Raw genomic sequence first — 23823 nt, forward strand, 5'->3', positions numbered from 1 at the left:
AGTGAAAGTGCAGCTCTTTGTGGAGAACCACCTGCTGGCTTGGTGCAAGTTGGCCATCACGGATTACCGCGTCAAGATCGACTCTCAGGCCGTGATCACTCGGCGCGGATACCCGAAACTTTCCCTCCGCTTTGCCCTCTCACTCACGGCGGTGAAAATAAAGCGAAGGCGGTGAAAGGGTGCATACACACCACTGGGAAAAGTTTCTGAGTATACCTGGGCAGGAGAGAAAAAAAAAAGAGTCATTGTAGCTAACTTCTTGCGCGCGGGTGTTGGCGTACAAATGTTTCATTTTCGTTAATTTGCATCAGAACCACAATGGCCTCTCCCGTCTCCTACCAGGCCGATGAAGACCCAATCTCCGTAATGGAGGCGAACCCATTTCTACAGCAGCATGGAAGCGTCCTCAACCCGTACTCCTACTATGACTATGACACCAACGGCACTGAGTATGAGATGATGCAAGCCTACACTGTGAGCATAGGGGCAAAGGTCATTCTCATTATCAGCTATACCCTCATGATAATCATCTGCGGCACCGGCAACTTCCTGCTCTGTTGCGTCATCTACCGCTTCAAGCGGATGCGCACGGTGACGAACCTGCTCATTGGCAACCTGGCGTTGTCGGATTTCCTGGTGGCGGCGGTGGTGGCGCCATTCAACTTTTACTACTATATTCACCAGACGTGGCCTTTCGGCAAGGCCATGTGCGCCATAGTGGCATTCCTGAAGGCCGTGTCGCTGTACGTCTCCGTCAACTCATTGCTAACGATCGCCATTGACAGGTAAATCGAATCAAATACTAATTAACTTAGTAGTTTTTGCGGCGGGAAGCATGTAAATGAATTCGACTTATTGAATGAGGATTCTTAAAAAAAACTAAAATAGTATGTTTTTTATGAACTATCCACTTTGTAAATATACTTTGAGAGTAACATTTCCTGCGCTGTCTAAAAAAGACAAACAAAAGAACAAAAGACACCCCACAATAAAAAATGACAATGAACAAATGAAAACATGGACAGTTTTCATTACAATAAAATGATGAATGGCACATCTTCAGTAATATGTCGTGTCTTGCAAACTACAAACTATAACTATATTACATACCACATTACATACTACATTACAATACATACTACATTACATACTATAATATATATATATATGTATATGTATATATATATATATATATATATATATATATATATATATATATATATGTGTGTGTGTGTGTGTGTGTGTGTGTGTGTGTGTATAAAAAGCTGCATCGCTTCGGTGATCCCTCGCATTTATTCCAAAGTTGATTTACGTCCTTAGGGTCTATGTCAGGTTAATGGGCCGAATGCATAAACGCTAGCAATTGCTTGTGCTAGCCTTTTACTCGAATCCGTATGCATAAAAACAAGCAATTGCTTACGAGCAGAAGCTTTTGCTAGCAAGCACAAGCAATTGCTTGCTGACCGCAAGCAATTGCTTTGAGACCAAACATTTGCTTAAAAACGTATGCATAAAACATAGCTTTTGCTTATTCTTGCTAGCAATTGCTTACGATTTTGCAAGCTCTGCAAAATGAGCTTAAGCTTTTGCTTAACTGGGACGTTCCCTTTTAAGTATCATATTCATATTAATAAAAGAAAGACCACACTTGTGCCTGAGTGGTATAAATCTACGAGAAATTACTCCTAAGTAGTGTAAGAAACTTTTCCGTTTTAACAACGGGAATGTCCAGTGGTTAGCACGCAAAATGTGATGAAAAACAGGTAGGATGTCTGACTTCGGTGGAGAGCAAGGAGACCTCTCTCCATGTGCGATCTGGCACATCCGGGCTACTATAAGCAGTGATGGGAATCAGCCAGTACGTGTGTGTGTATAATATATAGATGTGTGTGTGTGTGCATTTATGAGTGTCATTTCATAGCTCTTCTGCTATGTCAGGAAATGTTTTCGCACACACATGCCCTTTCAAATACATGCTGCCACACTCCTTTGTTCTTGTGTTCGCACAGGCGTGACGTCCCTTTTGTTGGAAACGCAAGCAATTGCTTGTGCGGGACATGCAAAAGGTATAAGCACAAGCAAAAGGTTATGCATATGGATTTACGCAATTGCTTGAGCTAGAAATTTTGCTAGACAAGCTTGTGCTTTTGCTTGAAGCAATTGCTTACAAGCAATTGCTTCTTTTATGCATTCGGCCCAATGTGTGTGTGTGTGTGTGACACACATACAAACACTATAGCTTCTGACCACACGACCAAAGAGAGTTAAGGGTTTGGGACGAACACCGATCTAGGGCTTTCAATAGCTCAGTCGGTAGAGCACCGGTCTAGTAATCCGGAGGTCTCGGGTTCGAATCCCGATGAAAACCCATTTTCTTTGCTCAAAGTTTTCGCCATTTATTATTTGTTTCTGGTCAGTTTTCCCTTTCTTGTTTCAATTTATATTACAAAAAATAAAAAGCTGCATCGCTTCGGTGATCCCTAGCATTTATTCCAAAGTTGATTTACGTCCTTTGGGTCTATGTCAGGTTAATGTGTGTGTGTGTGTGTGTGGCACACATACACACACTATAGCTTCTGACCACACGAGCAAAGAGAGTTACGGGTTTGGGACAAACACCGATCTAGGGCTTTCAATAGCTCAGTCGGTAGAGCACCGGTCTAGTAATCCGGAGGTCTAGGGTTCGAATCCCGATGAAAACCCATTTTCTTTGCTCAAAGTTTTCGCCATTTATTATTTGTTTCTGGTCAGTTTTCCCTTTCTTGTTTCAATTTATATTACAAAAAATAAAAAGCTGCATCGCTTCGGTGATCCCTCGCATTTATTCCAAAGTTGATTTACGTCCTTTGGGTCTATGTCAGGTTAATGTGTGTGTGTGTGTGTGTGGCACACATACACACACTATAGCTTCTGACCACACGAGCAAAGAGAGTTAAGGGTTTGGAACGAACACCGATCTAGGGCTTTCAATAGCTCCGTCGGTAGAGCACCGGTCTAGTAATCCGGAGGTCTCGGGTTCGAATCCCGATGAAAACCCCCTTTTTTTTTGCTCAAAGTTTTCGCCATTTATTATTTGTTTCTGGTCAGTTTTCCCTTTCTTGTTTCAATTTATATTACAAAAAATAAAAAGCTGCATCGCTTCGGTGATCCCTCGCATTTATTCCAAAGTTGATTTACTTCCTTTGGGTCTATGTCAGGTTAATGTGTGTGTGTGTGTGTGTGTGTGTGTGTGTGTGTGTGTGTGTGGCACACATACACACACTATAGCTTCTGACCACACGAGCAAAGAGAGTTAAGGGTTTGGGACGAACACCGATCTAGGGCTTTCAATAGATCAGTCGGTAGAGCACCGGTCTAGTAATCCGGAAGTCTCGGGTTCGAATCCCGATGAAAACCCGTTTTTTTTTTTTTTTGCTCAAAGTTTTCGCCATTTATTATTTGTTTCTGGTCAGTTTTCCCTTCCTTGTTTCAATTTATATGTGTGTGAATATATATATATATATATATTACATACTGTATTACGTACTATATTTCTTACATACTCGCAGAAATGTAAATTTACAACAAAATATTATAATTGATAATCTCCAAACTAGATCAATAAATCATAGATTTATTACAAAAGTGAGCAGATAGGATTTGCGCAAAACCGTCACGTCTCTCACACACGGAATCTCTATTTTACAATTTTCAAGGCACATCGTTATACTATGCAAATAGCTGTTAAATATCATTACAAAATGTTTTCCTTAAGTATTTTCTAAATTCTTTTCATACAATAGCAACTTGCATTAATATCTAACACGTACGTATTTGCGGCTATAATCCTAGGATTTTATTGGCACTTAAATCCCTAAGACACCACGAACCTGACACATAGAATTTACTACTGAATTCCTTGAAACAAACATGCATCCTTACTCCTTTTAAAAGAATTACTAAAGAAATGTTATTAAATCAATATACAACGGATGGAATATACATTTTAACCTTTTTATTGTTTATTGATAAGTTGTGACTGCTTTTTTGTACATTCTACGCCTTTATCTAGTGAAATGATTATAAAACACATTTTAAGGGCCAAGCACCCTTCCCCCTGACCCACATACACCTGCACCTTTTGTATTAAGAAAGGTAATGGATGATATATTACTTCCGGGGTTGTCATACTTTAAAACTTTTTGTGACAACCCAAGCAATCCTATCAAACATTCCGACACTGTCCGTTGGACACAATTTCTAGTCGCAATTCCAATCAGTGTCGGATAAGTGACGATATGCGTCCGATATGCGTCGAGTCAATCCGATATGTGTTAGACTTGTGTTGTGCGACTATTGGGCGTGTCCATCCGACGTCCTTTGAGAATCTGTTGAGTTTCCGACGATTAAACAGTCATCGGACAGGTTAACTTGAGTCTTGGTTCTGGTGTTCGTTTGGAATTGGTTACCACCTTCGGTGAGCCTTGGTGCCAGTCTGTAGAGTTTGTCAGGTCAGATTTTCATCGGAATTCATCGGATCGCCAAAATTGTTGCCTTTGGGGGGGGGGGGGGGAGTCAGATGAACCTCCGATAGTCAGTGGAATGCCTGTGGGGTATTTACAGACAACGCAATTTTCATTGCTCGATAATTATAATCCCTTAAGTTTTATTCTAATTTGCATAACAAATTTAAAATATTTACCCTCAGTTTTATCATACGTTGTATATGCACTTTCCCCGTAAAATGTTGTTCATGAAAAAGTTTCAGAAAGAAATGAATGAAATGAAATGAAAATTACATGTAGTGAAATTCATGTGACTGGAATAAAAGAAGTATGTACCTCGTTGCAGGACCTTAGGGGGAAGACAACCTTAAATTGGAAAATCAATTACTATTCAAATGGTTTCTTGCCGGTTAAGTGACAATTCTTGATACTAATCGTATAATGATGAACAACGTCATCACCAGATTGCAAAGGGTGTCTGTTGGAGCTCTGACGGTTACTCAACATAGAAACATATCTGACAACGCATATAGGTAAACCGGGCGTAAGATCTCGATTGTTCGAATTTCTTCATTCTTGTGAATGACATGTGAATACTCAGGAGGCGAGAATCCATCTATTTCAGTAGATTAATGCTCCAGTTCGAAAATTTAATGTCGGCGCAGATGCCTAAAGATTTTCCAGCATATCCCATACATAGGATAATTGGTACGTAGGCTACTGGTCGCAGGTTGGAAGGCACGCGGAATATTTGAAGTCAGGCATCGCAAATAGTGTCCATTTAACGCTGCCTCTGATTTCACGCCTGAGGCGCTGAAGTACGTCAGCAAAGGTTTAGCGTGTCTGTCACTTTTATGTAAAAATTATACTGACTAACATAAAGGAAAAGTCAAATGTTGTCTGTTATGTGTTTTGATGTCTTCCTGTCGACGTTGCCTTTCTCCTGCCTTCTTCTCACATTATCATTCCTTGCGCCACGTTTCAAAATGCCTCCCCTGCACTTCAACCTTAAAGGTACAGTTTACCTTTGGGAGCAGTGATTAAAAAAAGTGTTCGAGATATCACATTTGATGCATATGTGTAGGTCAGTTGTATCACAAAACATCCTACCACCTAAAAATTTTGCAATAAGGCCTAAAATATAAGGAGATATCACTATTTTTCTCAATAAACCATAACTGTAGATGGTTTATTCTAGAAACATTTTTATTATAACTATTGTTCACATTTTATATTTAACGTTAATCATAATGATTCAAATTTTTACATTGGTTGTTTCTATTCCTAACTCACATTTTAAAACTATTTTGAAGCACTAAAGCTGGGTTTTTGTTTCATCTGCAAATGGGAAATTACGCCTTTAATATTAAAATAGAAGGTATACGTTCATTGTCAAGGTTTATTGCTGGACTTAAACAAGACCCAATATTAGATTGTATCACGGCTAGTGCTATAGGTTCAGTTTATTTTGAAAGTGTCAAAAAGGGTGTGTATCAAAAACTTTGAGACTTGAGACGAAATAAAAACCTTCTTTAAAAATCTAAAGATTGACCGAGTAGCTTCATACATAATCCCTGGGGCAACTCTGCCAAGAAACTCTCCGCCTGTGATCCGACGTAGTTTGCCACTCTGCCCTCGTTTTGCATCCACACGCTGCCTTTATAGATTTCTCGTTTCTATATACGTTACATCCACATCCCTATTTCACACGTGACCGATTTCTTTTTTCCCCCTCCGACTGAGAACGAAATGGGCCGGTAAAAGCACGAATCTTCAGCACCTCATGTTAAGTGAGATTCTCATCGAATAGTATCCCACCAAGTATAGTGTCTTTAGTTAAGGCAGAGGGTGGTATCTACGTTTTGATTACAAACAAAAAGAAACGTGACCAGAATGGCGGAAGTGAACGCTACACTACACGTAGTGAACATGTGTCTACCTGACCCACTACTCGCCCGAATTGATCTAAAGTCGATATGAACTAAGGGCACGAACTGGTTAACCCGTGTTTTGACAGCGGTAGCGGCGTTTGTCATTACACAGCTTCGCGTTTGGGTTATATTCCCGAGGGGGATCCGAACACACAAACCACGCGAGCCGTGGTTAAAACCAGAGCTGAGCGTTCAACAGCAAAGCACAAGATTACGTTGCTGTCATAATTATATAAGGCTTCCTATCCATCCCGGTAAAGCAAGAGCGGAGCGGAAAGTTATTGCCACAAACAAGGGTGAGTTTGGGAGTGTCTTGTATTACTCAAGCGTGTCTACAAGTAAAAATCCATCAAATAGTCACTTTAAGAATAGGAAACCGGAACATTATGTGCTCCTTACTGAGTCTATGGGACATTTCAATCGCGAGCTTTAGATTTACGACGCGAACGCTCAGACGACGCAGCCTCCCGGGTTGAACAAAATGAAACAGCTGTTTCGCGCATGTGCAGAACACTATTTTTATGCTTGACAGCGTCGTCTTAAGCGATCACGTAGCTACACATTGCGGAGGCGATGGATTAAGATAATGGGAAAGAAAAGAAGGGAGAAAAGGAGGGGAGGAAAATGATGTTTAAAGCTAAGAAGTCTGAACATGATATAACCCCCTTTTATTTAGTTGACTTTGAAAGGTTTGAAAGTTTGAAAGGTTTGAAAGGTAAATGATATGCATTTATTTCATTCCACGTATAAAATCAGCGAGGGGAACCACATGTGTGTAGCGCTAATACCTTTTCAATAGAAGCCAATGACGAAGACAATATCTTCGTAGGGCCGGAATATGTTTTTTTGTTTTTTAATTTTTTTTTTTTTTTTGGAGGGGGGGGGGGGCTTACTTTGTTATTGATCTATATTTTAGTCTTTCTTTTGTTTTGTTTTGTTTTGTTTTGATCAGTGTCAAATGTTCCTAACTCTGACCTACAAAGCTTTGATCTGATTTTGTTTGTTTTGTTATGGTTTTTTTTTTTCTTCCGAGGCCTGGATATGTGTGAAAGAATAATGCTGTGTCCTCACGGGGAAAACAAATGGGTCAGCAGATGACCTCACCAATACGCTCGATGGTTTGAATCATTTATAGCCCTTGTAAATGTCTGTGTCGAAAGCGCGCTATGTGTATCAAGCCGGGGCATCGATTTCGTCTGACCCGTCATTCTCCGGACTCTAGAGTATCCATGAGCGATGACCAGTACCACTCCGGCTCCTTTGGCGAGCGGTCTGTCCAGGCGTATCGATACGTCACTGTCAGCGGCCACGTAACCCATAAAAAAAAATCCGTGCTATCTCCATCATTTTCCAGTTAATAAAAGTAGGCCCGCGGGGGCTAAGTTTGGGATAAAAACGAAAATAATTGTAGGTTCTCACGAGCGCAACAAATGCGTTGTTCGCGAGGTGTGCAGTTTGGTTCTCGTTATAGGCCTCACGCCTGTAGAGAAAGTGGACTATAGCTGGAGACCCTCACTTTTTTTGTACTACAGATGCTGAAATAAATATGGATTACAAAAAAATATATAAAAAGCAAGCCACACCGCACTGACCTAAATTGATTAGGTGTAGTTGATAAGGGTAAATACCTCTTCGAGATGTGGATAACGGACAGACTTTCCTTTAGAGTTAGGGGGACTACCTTGATTTCGGCGAAGATTAAAATATGATTTTTTTTTTAAAACTGCAGTCTTACTTGAGGGACCTCTGAACGGAGTTTCATCAGAATCCCCCCTTACAAATTTCAGGACTAGAATGAAATAAGTTTAAAGATTAAACATGAAGGACACTGGATCTTTCCTGAAATTTTTCATATGTTTTTAACATTTCTTATAAAATTCTCAACACGTATCTCTATGGATCCTTATTTTCGAGTGTGAGACCTGTAAAAGTCGCTCAACTTTTTAACTGTTTCAACGCGAACCAGCGACAGCGTGATCTCCATAATTCATCACATCTCCTTTTACGATTAACCACTTCATCATCACAAGGGATGAGTACAAGATGACTTACCTCCCACGGTAGTTGTTTTCAATTCATGATTTTTTTTTCAATTCAGTTATTTCAATTTCTATCAATAAAAAGAAATACGTCTACGTAATGCTAGGTGATGCATTTATCAATTCAACTGTTGAATGATTTGGACGGAAAATCATTGAATTTAGTATATACTCATGTATATACATATATACATATGTATGTATGTATGAATATATATATACATATATACATATTTATATGTATATATATATATACATGTATATATACATGCATATATATATATATATATAGATAGAGATGAGAGAGATAGATGTAGATATATATATGTATATATATATATATATATAGATACATCGTATACATCGTACATATTATGTACGATGATATTGTACCGAAAAAAAGAGAACAATACACACTTTGCCATTGTTCGCAGTTTTCACCCCTTCGGTACACTGCTTCTATATCGTCTTTAGATATGAAGTGAGTCTTGAGTAAAACCATGTAGGACGACACAGTGGACTATTTCAAGAAATTTTAACTGAGACCTGCTGCGCTGAATGTGACCAATGAGAAAATCATGGATGTCTTTCTGAGCTCATGAAGGAATGAATAACTTATGTCAAATGGTTAAGAAGAGAAGAGGATATAATTTGTTTTGTTTTGTTTTATGGCATTTGTTTTTTGTTTTTTGATGCTACACTCAGAGTACGCTGCGATGCTACTTTATGTCAGCTGTACTCTTGAAAAAGGAAGGGATCAAATTAAAATATTTGAGTGCCCTAATAGTCATGCACACACACATACACACATGATTATATACACACGCACTCAAGTGTATAGGGGTCTATATAATATATCGTATACATTTTTTTTTATCTTACTGCACATTGATGTTTAGGTTTCTTTCAAGTGATTGTATAAATCTATGAACCACCTGTCCTTTTCGACCTATCTTGCGATGAACTATCCTGGCGACGACTTGCAAATTCATCATCCGACCATTAAAGACGGCGTGTTATTCAAATCCCTCCGCCAATCTTTTTAAAAGCGAATTTCCTTTCTTCCCGTAGGACAAGATTTAGCCAGGGGCGGGAAATGAAGACGCTCTACGACAAACAAATGAAAATGTTATACAATCAACCTTGACTAAGCGGCCACCTGCCTGTAGCGGCTACATATCCTGTCTCCTATGGGCAATACATCATTGTGTGTATAAATAGCGACAACAGATCGTAGGTTTTGCTTATAATTATTTCTTCCGCAAGATTCTCTGTGTCTTACATATCGGCCTTTCTCTAAGGCTGACCAATTCCTCATCCGGAGGTTCTCCAAATGAAATGCGAAATACCCTTTCATTGTTTGCTTGTTTAGCTCCCATTTATTTTCGAGAGAAGTAGTAACATCTTTACCAGGAGGTCTTTATCCCGCGTCCTTAAAGTTTAAGGATCAACTGCATTTTCAATGTTTTCCCTTGGTGAATATTGTATTCCATGTTTTGCGAAAAATCAAACTAGCCACTCTTTACACCATTGGTCTCTTTTGAAAATTAATCAATTAATTGATTACTGAGTAGTTAATTTATGAATTAATTCATACATTCATTGAATCATTAATTAATCAATTAATTAATTAATTCAATCAATCATTCATTCGTTCGTTTTTATTTTCATTTCCAAATGATACGCATAGATATTGATAACGACAAAAAAGTAGTGTATTCCAGTTAACATAATTTTATAGAAATACATCTTGTTTCATAAAAGACCTCGACAAGGCAAGAAGCAGCTACATCGGTATCCATTACTACAATACATTTTACATATTTGCTGTACACAAAGTTTATTTGGTAGATCAATGCGGGCAGAAACAGTCCAACACATGAGCAAAATAATGGTTCTGGATGACAATAGTGGATGAACTTCTTTTTCCAAACATTTGTTGTGTCTAACAAAAAAGAGAAGGGGAGATTAATGTCCATAATGTTAGAATTTGGGATTACAGAAAGACTAGCACGGAGTAAAAAGAAGAAAGGTTATTTCAAAATACGAATGTATAGCGTCTTCATGATATTAGAAGTAAATCACGAAGAATTGCGCCTACCGACATCGTTGTTTGAGTTATTCGTCGGCTTCTTTTTATTCAAAACCTGTATTCGTGTGCAAATCCTATTTTTTTACTTTTTGATCACATTCTTATCTAATCACTTCATCATCTATGATTACATAGATAGATTGACGTTTGGAACCCTCCGCTCATATATTGCCAAATTTTCCATGAGATTTCAACGCAATTATTGAAGAACAACATTTATCATACCGGTTTAACATACCACTGTTGAACATTGCTTTCCAAGTCTTTCCAGTCACGACTGACAAGTAACATGATACAGAATAAACCTGGAAATCTAGCCAGGTAATATTCAGTGGAAAGAGTTCTACTTTTATTTGCTAAAGAACTATTCGTATTCGGTTATTTTAAAACTTCTATGAGCGAACTTGTGATTCAGTATTGCAGATAAAAATCTTATAAGTTGATCATCTGACAACGCAATTGCATACTGGCAAGAAATTGGAAACTTGAAAATCTCTGTGCACTTTAAAAGAAAAAAAAAATCAAAAGTCACTATAGCTTTGTCCGCACTGTAACGTTTGCACTAAGTATCTGGCATGAACGAATGTTTGAATTAATTTTCATTCCCCCAGAAGAATCGTACCTCAGAGATCTTCTTCACGGCACGTATCTCCACTGTGTCGTCTCTTCGTGAATTTCTTTTCGCTGTTTGAACAACAGCTTTGATTCCTGCCCACCCCCCCCCCCCCCCCCCGTCCCTCTCTGTCGGCTGTCAATTCAGCTCGTCACGTGCTCTTGCCAGCCAAAGAACCCGTCTCTGGGGGCTCGTGTTTTAAGCACCTGCAGCGCCAGCGGTCTTCAAAATGCCGGCATGACTACGAGAGTCGAAAAATAGGCGCGCCTTTCCCGTATTCGCGTCGCAGTCTTATTCCTCAATGTGACACTAGCACCTTTTCTTCCCCCTTTCCTTTAGCTTTGATGCAGTAGGAAAAAAAAACATAACAAGGAAAAAAAAATCAACCAAGATATCGCAGAACAGCAAGTATGTAGTGTGCCCGACAACTCTTAAACTAATAAAAGGTGGTGTGTTTTTTTAAACCCTCCATGCAGATGTTCTTGATAGTGACGTCAGTGCTTGAATATGTGTTGTGAAAAAAAAAATATGACACAAAAGAAAATCTTGTTATTGCTCGTTTACTGGTTGGTACACTGATGAAGAGCTCAGACTATGAATTGTCGTATGTACCTGAAGGAGTTTGCTGCAGAATGTGACTGCAACCGATATCACACATTTGGTGAAAAACGGTGGTGGTGGTGGTGATGGTGTCTCTGTGTGTGTGTATGCGCGCGCGTGTAAATTTAATGAATCGCTTCGTCGCTCTGTTAGTCTGGACGTATATTCATTTTACCGAAATTAACTTGAACAGTCCGGCAAAGTTTCCTGTCAAAAAAAACCCAGTAACGTGGGGATTCATGGGTAGCCCGATTGAATCGATCAACATTTTGGTGCCCACAGGGGTACATTCGGAAACTACGAATAGCGCTCGTCAGCAAATTGTGTGCATCGAAGCGTACGCTCTTCGGTAACAGTCGACCCCAGTCGATAATCTTCGGCTGTGTGTGTACAGACATAGAGATCAGTTATAAAGCTGTACACAATACGTTACGGGGATTCTCGAATATATCCGAGCCAGGCTAGCCTTCCCACTCTATGGTATCCTTACGCTACCAGGTCTTGAACACGAAAGATGACTTTGAGATGCCACATAATGATGTGTACTGTTACCTTGGCTACGGACACCTTGCAAAAAACAGGGAAACAAGCATTTCGAAGGGAGAGGGAGAAGTTTGATCCTTTTGGACCTGTCTCAGCTACCACTTGTCTATAACGACTATATACTTGCTCTTTCGGGCCAGTTCAAACTCTCCCTAACATCACTCTATCTCAAAACTCCTCTCTTAATTAAGCGGCAACATCAAAGCAAGTTTGATTGCTTAAAATCTTTTAAATGAACGACATTGTTTTCAATTACCTGTGTCAATCATGGAGAAAATGTTTGATTGAACATTAGTTCAACAAATGAGCTATTCTTCTGCTAAGGGTTTCTTTTTCTACAATTTGTTGCATTAATGTTGCATACCACTTGTTTGTTTCTTTGTTTGTTGGTTTGTTGGTTTGTGTTTGATCTGTTCTGTCTGGAATGTTGAACATCGCCCTGCATGGTATTCCAACAAAAATATATTTGAATTTTTGATGAAACATGTTTATTCACTTTATCTGTCTACTATCGAAATCATTCACTTCTTCATTGGTGTGCTGAAAGAAAAGGAGGTTGAGTTCGAGACAGAGAGAGAGAGAAAAAAAAATAAAGCTCCCTTCTGACATTGGCCTGACGTCATCTCCGAAGGGTGGGGTATGAATGTTGTAACTCGAAGGCGCGAAAATGTTGCAGACGACATTTAACCGCTCCACCGCGGGAAGCTGTTCTGTCAGGAGCCTGTCCCGTGGGAAGTTTCTATTTGTTCTGCTTGTCCATCAATCACACTGGAAATATCTATGTTGCCAGTTACAATCAAGGATTATTATGTTTTCCACCATCGATATAGACCTACATGTTGCTTCATGAATAAGGGAATAAGGCAAGCCGAGGTTGAGAGCAGGAAAGACTTGGCGGCTAAGCTCGTCCCCTTCAAACATCCTCGAGGAAATTGACTATACGCCTTTCTATGGCAAGGCTTTCAGGATGCCTCTTAAATGGAGCATTGCATTGGTGGTGTCGAAAGCAGGTGAACGAGTTCAGTTGTGGGCAGTTGTGGAACCTCGCCTCGGCATTAATCCCCTTGGGTTTGTCTTCTCGCGGTCTGCTGAAGACTTGCAAACTCCCAACGATCCCTCGACTGAAACCGTCTGCAATTAAAACACTTAAATCAAGACTAAATGCATAAACTGATGTAAAAAGCAAAGGATCTGGCTTGGTTGGCCTCCTTGCTACTCTGCACTACGTGGTCGTGAATTGATTTTGATATTACCTATGCTAAGGATAAAACGTTTGTTTGTTGACTGATCTTGCTCAGTGTTTATGAAAGGGGAGAAGGAGGAAATGAAAGAAAGGAAATGAAATCTTAAAAATGAATGAACTCCTATCACAATAATCAGCCAAATATGCAAACTAATCAAATTGTGGCTCTTTACAAGTAACCAATGTGGTAAAAATCTCGAATGACCTCACTGGTGATGGCACACATTGCGTGGGCACGTAATACTCTACGTTTTGAGATTCTCGCCATATGGCCCCCTGAAGCGGAATAATAAGAGCGTCTTATTTAAAGGCTACAAGAAAACGCATCTTCAATGGCTTGACATCCTCGTCTTGTTTGGAGAGCAGACGACGAGTTTCTAGGTTTTGTTCAGAAGGCACGTTCGTGCGACGTGCATGAAGCAGCCGTCAGTCTGGTTCGATTATAAAACGATCGCGACCCGCTCTTGCTTTCTTCCACCGACAATCTACAAGTCTAATTATCTGCAAATATCCTTAACAAAATGGAATCGAGGCCAGACATGGTCTCGCACTTTCATCTGGCTGTCATTCTTTCTCTTTTTACCTTCGTTCTTCTTTTCTTTCTTTCCATATCATTTTATCGCTTCTTACTTTAATTGTCAAAACCTTTGGCTCCTTCAACTTCACTCTTTGAACTCCCCCCCCCCCTCTCTCTCTCTGACACGCAAGTTCACACACGCACAACCACACACCAACACATCCACACCCACACACACACACACACACACACACATACATACATTCAATTTTTTTCTCTCTCTCCTACGCTTGCCATATAGATTCAATCACACACGCACGCATGAGAGAGCTCACGTGCGTGGGCAGATATTCACAAAGGCACTAACAAACAGACAAACGTACACACACACACACACACACACACACACACACACACACAAACACACACATTTTTCGAGTTTCTTTTTCTTTCCTGACCCCCCCCCCCCTTTTTTTGAGAAATGACCACGAACTCTTGATATTTACCCTTCAACCTGAACTTGTTCGTGTCACCTCCATTTACAAGTCGAAAATAATATTCGAGATCATTCTCGTCGGGCAGGGTAAAGACGTGCTAAAGGCAGAGAACACAAAAAGTTTCTCTTCTAATTCCTGTCCCTTTCGTTCTTTCAACACTCGTCCTGCCCTTCTCTATCTCTCTTTATCTATCTATCTCTTCATCTTTATCTCTCTCACGCTTTCATGCTCTCACTGACTCATGCCAACACTTTTGTCGTCTTATACCGTGAATCGGAAGAAATCAGTGTAGCGTTTCGACTGTTCCTCATTATGATCGACAGCTTCAGCAGCTACTACGATTTCAACCTAGCTGTGAACAGTAGTGAATAAAACGAAAGTTGTATGCCTTCTTAACATATTTATTGCTGAATTGATTAAGCAGATATAATCATTAAGTAGTATTTCATTATCATCTCTATCAGCTATCTATTTATCTGTCTATCTGCCAATCCAGCCATCCATCCATCCATCTATCTATCTGTCTATCTATCCATCCATTTATCTTTCTTTCTTTCTTTCTATATAAATATCTATCTATCCATCAATCCATCTCTTTATCTATCTATCTACTAGTATCTATCTATCTATCTATCTATCTATCTATCTATCTATTTATCTATGTATCTTTCTATCTAAATATATGTTATTATCTATAAATCTATCTATCTATTTATATATCTATATTCCTATCTATCTATCCATCCATGGAGTTAGGAGTTTGACAAGACATACTTATGGAAGCTTCGTCCGTTGAGGTGCTTTTTTTCCCTGATTGACAGATGGTTCTAGTACCTTCCCTCTCACTTTTTTCTCTCCCTCTCTTTCTCCCTACTCTATCTATCTCTCTATCTATCTATTTATGTATTTATTCATTCATCTATCTATCTATCTATCTATCTATGTATTTATTTATTCATCTATCTATCTATCTATCTATCTATACACTTGTCTATCTATCTATTTAACTTTCTATCTATCTATTTTTCTAACTGTCTATATATCTATCTATCTGTCTACCTATTTATTTACGTGTGTATATATGCATCTATCAACCTATCTTTATATCTGTCTGTCTGTCTATCTATCTATTCATCTATCTATCTGTCTATCTATCTATTCATCTATCTATCTATCTATCTATCTACTCCAAGTTTTCCTCTCTCATAAAGAAATCCAGCTCCCTTTTCTATCTGTGTCCCTTATATCTCTACCTCTGTTTCCTGTCGATCTTCTCTCCTCCTCTGTCTTTCTATAACTTCTTTTGTCTCTCCTCCTTTGCCTTTTTCTGTCATCGTTCTCCTCTAGACTAACGCCCCCTGTTTTTATTTCTCCATCTCCCACCTCGTTCTCTCCTTATCTCCCCCTTCTCCCCTCCCAATCAGCGACGTCATCCTCATCACATATTCCTATCTTGTCTCCACTAGCGGAATACGAGGTGCATACGTAGCAGACGCTTGTGCCCATCGCCGAGTTATATGGGGAATCGGTCAGATCTTTTCTGTCTATTTTTGTTCACTCTCGCAGACTTCCGCCCTTTTTTGCCTCCCTATGTTCACCCTCATCCTTAGCTCCTCATTTTTCAGTCATGTTGATATGTCTGTATCCAAGATGACATCAAATAAACACTCTGGATGCAATCACTCAGGGAACATGCATGCTATTAAGTGACTTGAGTTTGGCTCCTAGGAGGGAGGGGAAAACTGCTTCTGACGTCTCTCGTAAGTTACTCTCTGATTGGCAACTCTTAAATCACTAATACAACATTGAAGACGACACTCTTTGTACGGGATTAAAAAGATAATAACATTAACACTCTCATATTTTGGAAAACGTCATGAATTGATGACTCCCGAAGTGCCCGCATATCAGTTTTGGATACATACGCCCGGGGGTTGCAAAGGCTTTGCGGGTTGCTTGCCAGAATACAGTCATTTCTGATAATCCGAATCGAGCTTTGAATATGCTGAAATCCGGCTATTATCCACACGTTGTCAAGATTGTTAACCTGTCATGTCTTCCAGATAATCTGCATTGTGTCTAGCTCTACCGCCTGTTGATTCACAGTCATTACCCAAGGATACGACACTTCCCCCAACTAGAAACTCTGGCAATAAACTGTCAAAAATGTCTGAAGTGTCTACTCCGTTTCCCAACTTTCATTGCTATGGCCTCGACCAATGAACTTAAGGCAAGGTAGAGACAGATATCACCAATAAAGTCTGAAAGAATTGAAACTTATGTAGACTCGTCAAATATCGTAACATAATAAATTGGTATTGAAGAAGGTATTGACCAGAAACAGACACACAAAAAAGGAGAAAATAAATACCCGCGTAACATGCCGGGATGATCGGAACCATTTAACGTGTAAACACCGCTGATCGTATCATTTGTATATTACAGCTATTGTTTTAATGGCACAACTAGCTCATAATATTCAGACTCAGCCTATGAGCAGGGAAAACGGCCATTTGATCTACGATTGAATGAATCGTGTTGAGTGTAAGTCAATTGAACGACGGACAATGTGACTTTGAGTTTAGGGTAATCGTAAAACATGCAATTAAGGATTGCGACCCCCCCCCCCCCGCAATTCCGTTGGCGCCAGCTATATAGAGTTATGCATGCCTGCTGTTCATGAATAATCATAGTCGGACCGTGCTAACATCAAATGATATCGCTATGCTCTATTTGACCTTGGGGCCCCCATCTCTATCTTCTGATGTGCTGCATATTTCAATGCCAAATTTTGCTCATCAAACATTCATGCTTAGAACAGTAATGATTTAAGTCTATAAAGGAATAATTTCTACGTTGTTGACTTGCGAATATTTGCTTTGGGAGAAATATTCATTGCGATATTATTGTACAATCTGGTAGACAAAAGGCCAGTTGGTGGACCTTGTGACATCATACATAGAATATCTTTTATTTCCCTGCAGGCATCCTCATGCAGAAGCAGTATTGTATTGCAAAAACAAACAAACAAACAGAACAAGGCATATTAGAAGAGAAAACTAATATTGTATCATATCACTGCGCAAAAGGGAAAATTGTTGTCTGTAAATGTTTAACTTGCGCATTAAGTTGACAATAAGAAAAAAAGATCTTTATACACACACACACACACACACACACACACACACACACACACACACACACACACACAAACAAACAAACAAGAATTTGTGTAGCGCTTTCACGCAATTGCTAGCTTAGTCAATGCCAGGTGCTCTGGGTAGAACGTATTTTGCTTTTCTTTTGATGATATGAACGTTATAACTATTTACGATGTAGAGCGCAGACTTCAACAGACAGAAGATTCGGGACAGTGGTTGTCGCCATGAATGCACACGTAAATGCACGTCAATTCCAGTGCCGAATGGCTGTGGCGATTAAATATTGCTTTTCTATTATCCTTTCTCAATCCATGCCTTACAATGGCACTCTTTATATAGGCTCTTCATGAACGAAGCAACTCTTCAGAAACCCGCCTTGGGAGTCTGTAGTGATAGCCATGGCAACGCCACACCCCTGGATGATGTATGCCTCCCTTTTTGCTCTTGGCGAAAAAACAACAACAACAAACAAACAAACAAAAGTAGTCAGCCTCCGTTTCTATGATTCAGTAACTACATCCAACTTTCACGCAAACCATAAATAACTGTTTACGCATCAGAAACTCTGCAAAAGACGATATTTTCCCCTTTTCTCTTTCTGTGCTAAGAGTGAGGGGTGACCTGTGACGTCAGCACATTATAAACTTTTAAACTGCGTGGCGTGTTTTCGACCAATATTAATACCTTGAGAAAACCAGAAGAATGTTAAAAATTCAATTGCTTTTAAATCAGCCGTTCCACTTTAGTGAAACTTTCACTCTTCTCCTTGTTTGATTTTAAACCATAATCTTAGAGTTAACTTGGACACGGGGTGGCTTTTTTAACTTTAATTTTTTTTTACCGCTGAATCCTCTGTCAGAGCTGCAAACGGCTGACCGTTTTTTTTTTCGCACCTTAGTTCTCATTTTCGCACACCTGATGACGCACTCACGTGCCCAATGTACAGGGTTAGTTCTTGCATGGGCACACAAGAGTTTGCTCACACCTTAAATAGCGTACTCGTCGAATCCCATTTCCAGCAACGTGATCTTTCTGCGTTGGCCCGAGCACGAAGCGATCTTCCTCTCTTGTGAAGCAAAATGGCGGTAAAAAAAGGTGAAGAAAAAAAGAACCCAGGATGAATAGCAGACAGTCACACTGCTTTCGGCAGAGGGAAGCCAGAATGTGTTGGACGACATCTAATTGGTTGTAGTAACATCAAGAAAAGGGGAGCACGACGGGTCGTAACAGCAGCCAGAGTTTGATCATTCAATCTTCGGCGGGCCGACCCGAGAACGACACCGCTCGTTTCCAGAGGGTGTTTCACGGTAACTGATGCTTTGAGAGTTATCGGGCGGTGTCAAAATGACATTAGCCATGTAAAGAAGGAAATAAGAATGATCGTACTACGATATCTGCGGGGTAGAAGGCTGCTGCCATCCACGAACATTATCTAATATCCACGATGCCGCCGGGTATCATGCTTTGATTTCTGACATGCCCTTGAGGTAAAGGCTCGCACCTCTACCAGTCGTTGTTCCGTCAAGATCGGGATCAATTTTCCATAGTTGTATTCCCTCACCGCTTCGCTGAAATAGGTTGTCTCGGACAGTGAATGTCGGAGCATGTTAATAGGCAAGTTCAAAGTCACATTCTGAGCGTGTGCAGATAAAGGTCACGGCGGACCTTTTAAAATTGACTTGTAGCTGAGATATCTAAAAACTGTATAGGTCTTCATGGAAGATGCAATATCAATATTCTCGTATCTCTCAGGTGCGTGATTTATGCGAATGTTCAGCTTAATGTTTATTCCTTTCGGTTACAGCTCGTTATTCCGAAGGTTCGTTATTCCGAAGGCTCTTTAGTCCGAAGATTCGTTATTCAGAAGGTTCGTTATTCCGAATTTCATTTTCGGATTAACGAATCTTCGGATAAACGAACCTTCGGAATAACGCCACAAATGTTCGGATTAACAAACCCTTTTTCATTTTCGGATTAACGAACCTCTAGGTATAGGGAATTTGTGTGTTTCGGATGAACGAACCTTCGGAATAACGAACAGCACCCATTCCTTTCCACCACATTAGCAAGAGACAACCATCCAGCACTTAAATACATAAATAATTACAGCTTTCTGCATGGCTATTTCAACTGCTTTTCCTGAAAGATTATTCTATATTTTGTAAAGTCTCTGGCTCCTAGAGGCCATTGCAGACAAGCGCTAACTATGAACTGGGTGATAGCAAAGTGTGAAATAGCCCGGGTAAACTCAGACAGGAGAAATTGCTGCGAGGGCGCACTTGTACGTGTCTTTACCAACACCTTACTAACTGCAGAACTGTAGACCTACGTAACAAAAGGATAAGTGTTTATCTTTTTCTTGCAATACAAAGGAGGTAAATGAAAATATTTTGGACGGTGACGTGTCCACATCCAAATCCAGGCCTACCTCCATGGATCATACTGTGCACTCACTCAATAATTGGATGGTAGGTTTTCATTTAGATTAAAAAAAAAGGTATATAAGGACGAAGAAAGGAAGGAGAATATGGGTTTAAAATGAAAGTGAGCATGGAAATACTGAAGGGAATAAAGCTCCGTGGAAAAAAGGGCAGGACCTTTCAGTATAGTCCGAGGTATAGCATCAGTAATAGCCAGATATTACAAGCTTGCACACAAGTGATGTTCAGTATCAAATCTTCTTTAAATTCAAATTGCGCTCATCATACAATAACAGCTATAGGTGGAAAATAAAACACCCGGAAGGACAACTCAAGACGCTTGAAACTAATAACTTTATATCTTGAAGCGAGTATGAGATTATGTAACATTTGATAATAGAGAATAAAAACAAAGTAACTACTTTGACGACTCTGAAACTATCAATATGTGTTAAGATTAACGCTAACAGAGTCACGGAAGTTGTATTACTTTTATTACAGTCAATTTCACTCCCATAAAGTTTTCGGTAAATTTCCTTTGTATTCTTTCTTTATTCTTCGGACATGGGACGGAAGCCAAAGAGGGGAAAAAAGTTGTGAACCAACAAGAAAAGAGACTATAATCGAATGAAATCGTCCATTTTCATGGCGTTAAGAAAAAACGCTTGGGGGCGAAGGGAAGGACGCCACGTTCTAGTCGATTACAGACCGACTCTGGCGGTAATCATTCCCTTGTTTAACCCGATCTTCCGCATGACCCTGGCAATGTTTGTAGTGGCTACGATTACAGCGTCTTGTGGCTCGGAGCCGTCGACGAGTTGTGCCCAAAAGACTCCCCTTTCCGCCAAAGGGAATGGCTTTATCGATTGGGCGCTCGCCCTGCCGCCACGCGCATTCATTCGCACGGGCTGATCCCCCAACATGAGTTTTGAGATATATACAGGGTGGGAGGTGGGGAGGGGATCATCGAATAAAGCGACGAGGAGGTTATACACTGGTATATAAAGTGAGGTGGAAAGGCAAGGACAGGTGACATCAATATTTTAAGTAAAAGAACACATTAATGAAAAGGCACAGAGATATATGTATGTTCCTCGTATTTTCTATGTATGTAAACGCTCCATCCTCTATGTCCTCCTTAAAACATGCGAAAATCAAGAATTATGGAGCATTTAATGCCATATAGGTTTTCATCCCCCACATGTTTTGATCAATAACCCATTATTTTTTCCGGTCCAAGCTGTCCCTCTCAGACAAGTAGGTACCCAGTTTTTCATTTTTGCACTGGTCCATACCCGAAAAGTTATTGGTCAGACAGTGATTTTTACTAGTCTGGACCGTTGGGTCAGTGCCAGTGTGCAGCATTGGATAAACGTGTAATATTACATAATCTCTGTCCATTTAAGATATATTATATATATATATATATATATATATATATATCTTAAAGTAGTTCTGTGGTTTACGATAGTTCATTCATTTTGACCCGTCTGCATTCGAGTCACATTGGGCGCTGTAATATTGCAGCTCAAATTGCGCAGCTGATGCACTTATTCCAAATACGTTTTCATCTTCATGTATCAGGTGTTCTGAGAACAAAAGATCATTATCACGATTATAAGGTTGCCTTTATTACAATTATTTTGGGCCCTATAGGCCAGTTTAGAGTAAGCAGTAGTGTGCAATGACCCCTGGAACCACAGACTTTACAAAACGTGGAATGAGCTTTTGGAAAAAAAAAAAGCAGTTGAGAACAGCTAAGCAGAAAGTGGTTATTTACATGTTAGTGTTGCATGAAAGTCCTTTGTTAATGTAGTTGAAAAGATTACACATTCACCTGTACATAACAAAATACACCTGGTTTATACATGGATATTTATAACATTTTCTTTTTTCTATGGTAATATTCATGAAGACCTATTCACTTTTTTGATTCCCCAGTTACAAGTCAATTTCAAGAGAAGGTTTGCAATCACCGTAATCTGCACAAGCTCAGATTGTAATTGAGAAACGTATTATTGAACAATGTTGTACCAAGTTAACATTACTTATTTTGAATTCGTATATCTATTGTTGTACGACAAGTATCGAACGTCATTGTGTATCTTCAAGTAAGAATGCAATAAATTTAAGGACACTATGCCGGAAGATGCAGATGGAGAATTACTCAAGTTAAAGGGGCATTCCAGACGATTTTCATGATTTCACATCATATAGTACATAAATCGACAGCTCCATGTATAGACTAAACGCGGTCTTGTGGAATTTATTGTGGTCCTCGAGCAGGGAAACAATACTCTGAAAAATCTTAAACAAATTACACTGAACAGTGTTGATTACATTGGAGCCTCACCTATTTCAGAAATGTGTAATTCCATTACCGTACCACTTGCTTAACAAGTTCACCTTGTGTAGAATGTATTCATCCATCTTCTTTCGTTCTGCTTCCTTGAGCCCCAACTCATGCATTCTTAAATATGGTGAGGCTGCCATAAGTGTCATTGCAATTTGTTGTACATTTTGAAAACATTCTTATTCCTCAACCCAATCACTATAAATTCTGAAACTCTGTACTTGGTATAACTAAGTTATAATTGTTCAAATGTAAAAGTCTGATAATCATCTGGAAGTCTCCTTTACTTGTTCTTCCCTCTGTGGCAAAAAAAAAAGGGGGAAAAAAAGAAGATGCCTCAGCGGAGTATGTTTCTGGTTAATTGCATAAAGAGTGTTTTACCCTCCTAGATATCGTCTTTAATACGAGTGGTAATTGTGTAAGTGTTGTTAATTTAGTTTTGAGCATATTGCTGACCAACATCGCTTTAATCAAATAACAAAAATTACATTTCCTTCTGACAGAAAGCATCAATCAAAATGTTATCACAATCAAACTGAGACATATCGATTTTCTTTTTCTTAACATGAATCAGAATTACGCCTTGCAAAGATGTCTTGCATTTTTGCATGAAAGAAATCCATTCTCTCTCATGAAGTTTATAATCATTATTTACTGTTAAAGCTGCAAGTAACCCTTATGAATGCTCTATATGGTTGATTCGCAATTCCCTTTACAGATTAAAACGGCTCCATGTAATCAGATATTTCACTTGACTGATTAGGATCGATTATAATGTTGACGACGGAAACCTTCCCCATGTTTATTACTTCCTGTATACACCAGCGTTGCCAGGTCCCAACAGAGTAAAATCACCAAAAGGCTTGCAAAAAATCACCAAAAGCCATCAAAAATCACCAAATTTGGAAGAGCGTAGGTAAGGCTTTAATTTCAAGACAAAATTGTATCAATAAACCTTTATCAAACACTGCGCGAGTCTCGGTGCAATTTTCGGCGCGCCGTAGTCACACACACTAAGTGCAAAATGTGTACGATGTGTATGGACATATGACTATGAGTGTTTGTGTGTGTCGCTGTGACAAAAAAGGGGCACATGTTATGTTTCTGCAGGAAATAAGGGGAAAACTTTGGGCAAAATGCATTTTCCTTTTCAATTAGTGTGATTATTTTTCATCGGTCTAAAAATCACCAAAAAGTTACCAAAAATCACCAAATTTTGATTTGGTTACCAGGCTAAAATTTTGTCACCAAACAACTTCAAAAATCACCAAATTTCACCCTTTTTGGTTCCCGAAATCACCATCTGGCAACACTGGTATACACTGGGAGC

At 39.5% G+C, this 23823-nt stretch overlaps 1 protein-coding gene across 1 annotated transcript in view; it reads left to right on the forward strand.

The window, feature by feature from the left end:
- Window positions 1–318: 318 nt before the first annotated feature.
- Window positions 319–23823, forward strand: part of LOC139726740 (prokineticin receptor 2-like) — a 35590-nt gene continuing 12085 nt past the window's right edge. The window contains exon 1 of the mRNA XM_071637734.1: window positions 319–785. Coding sequence (XP_071493835.1) covers window positions 319–785 — 467 coding nt within the window. The remainder of the gene's footprint in view (window positions 786–23823) is intronic.

Source organism: Diadema antillarum, unplaced genomic scaffold (genome assembly GCF_040938485.1).
Source record: "Diadema antillarum isolate AM-2024a unplaced genomic scaffold, OU_Dant_1.0 seq00000097_RagTag, whole genome shotgun sequence".
Taxonomy (NCBI): domain Eukaryota; kingdom Metazoa; phylum Echinodermata; class Echinoidea; order Diadematoida; family Diadematidae; genus Diadema; species Diadema antillarum.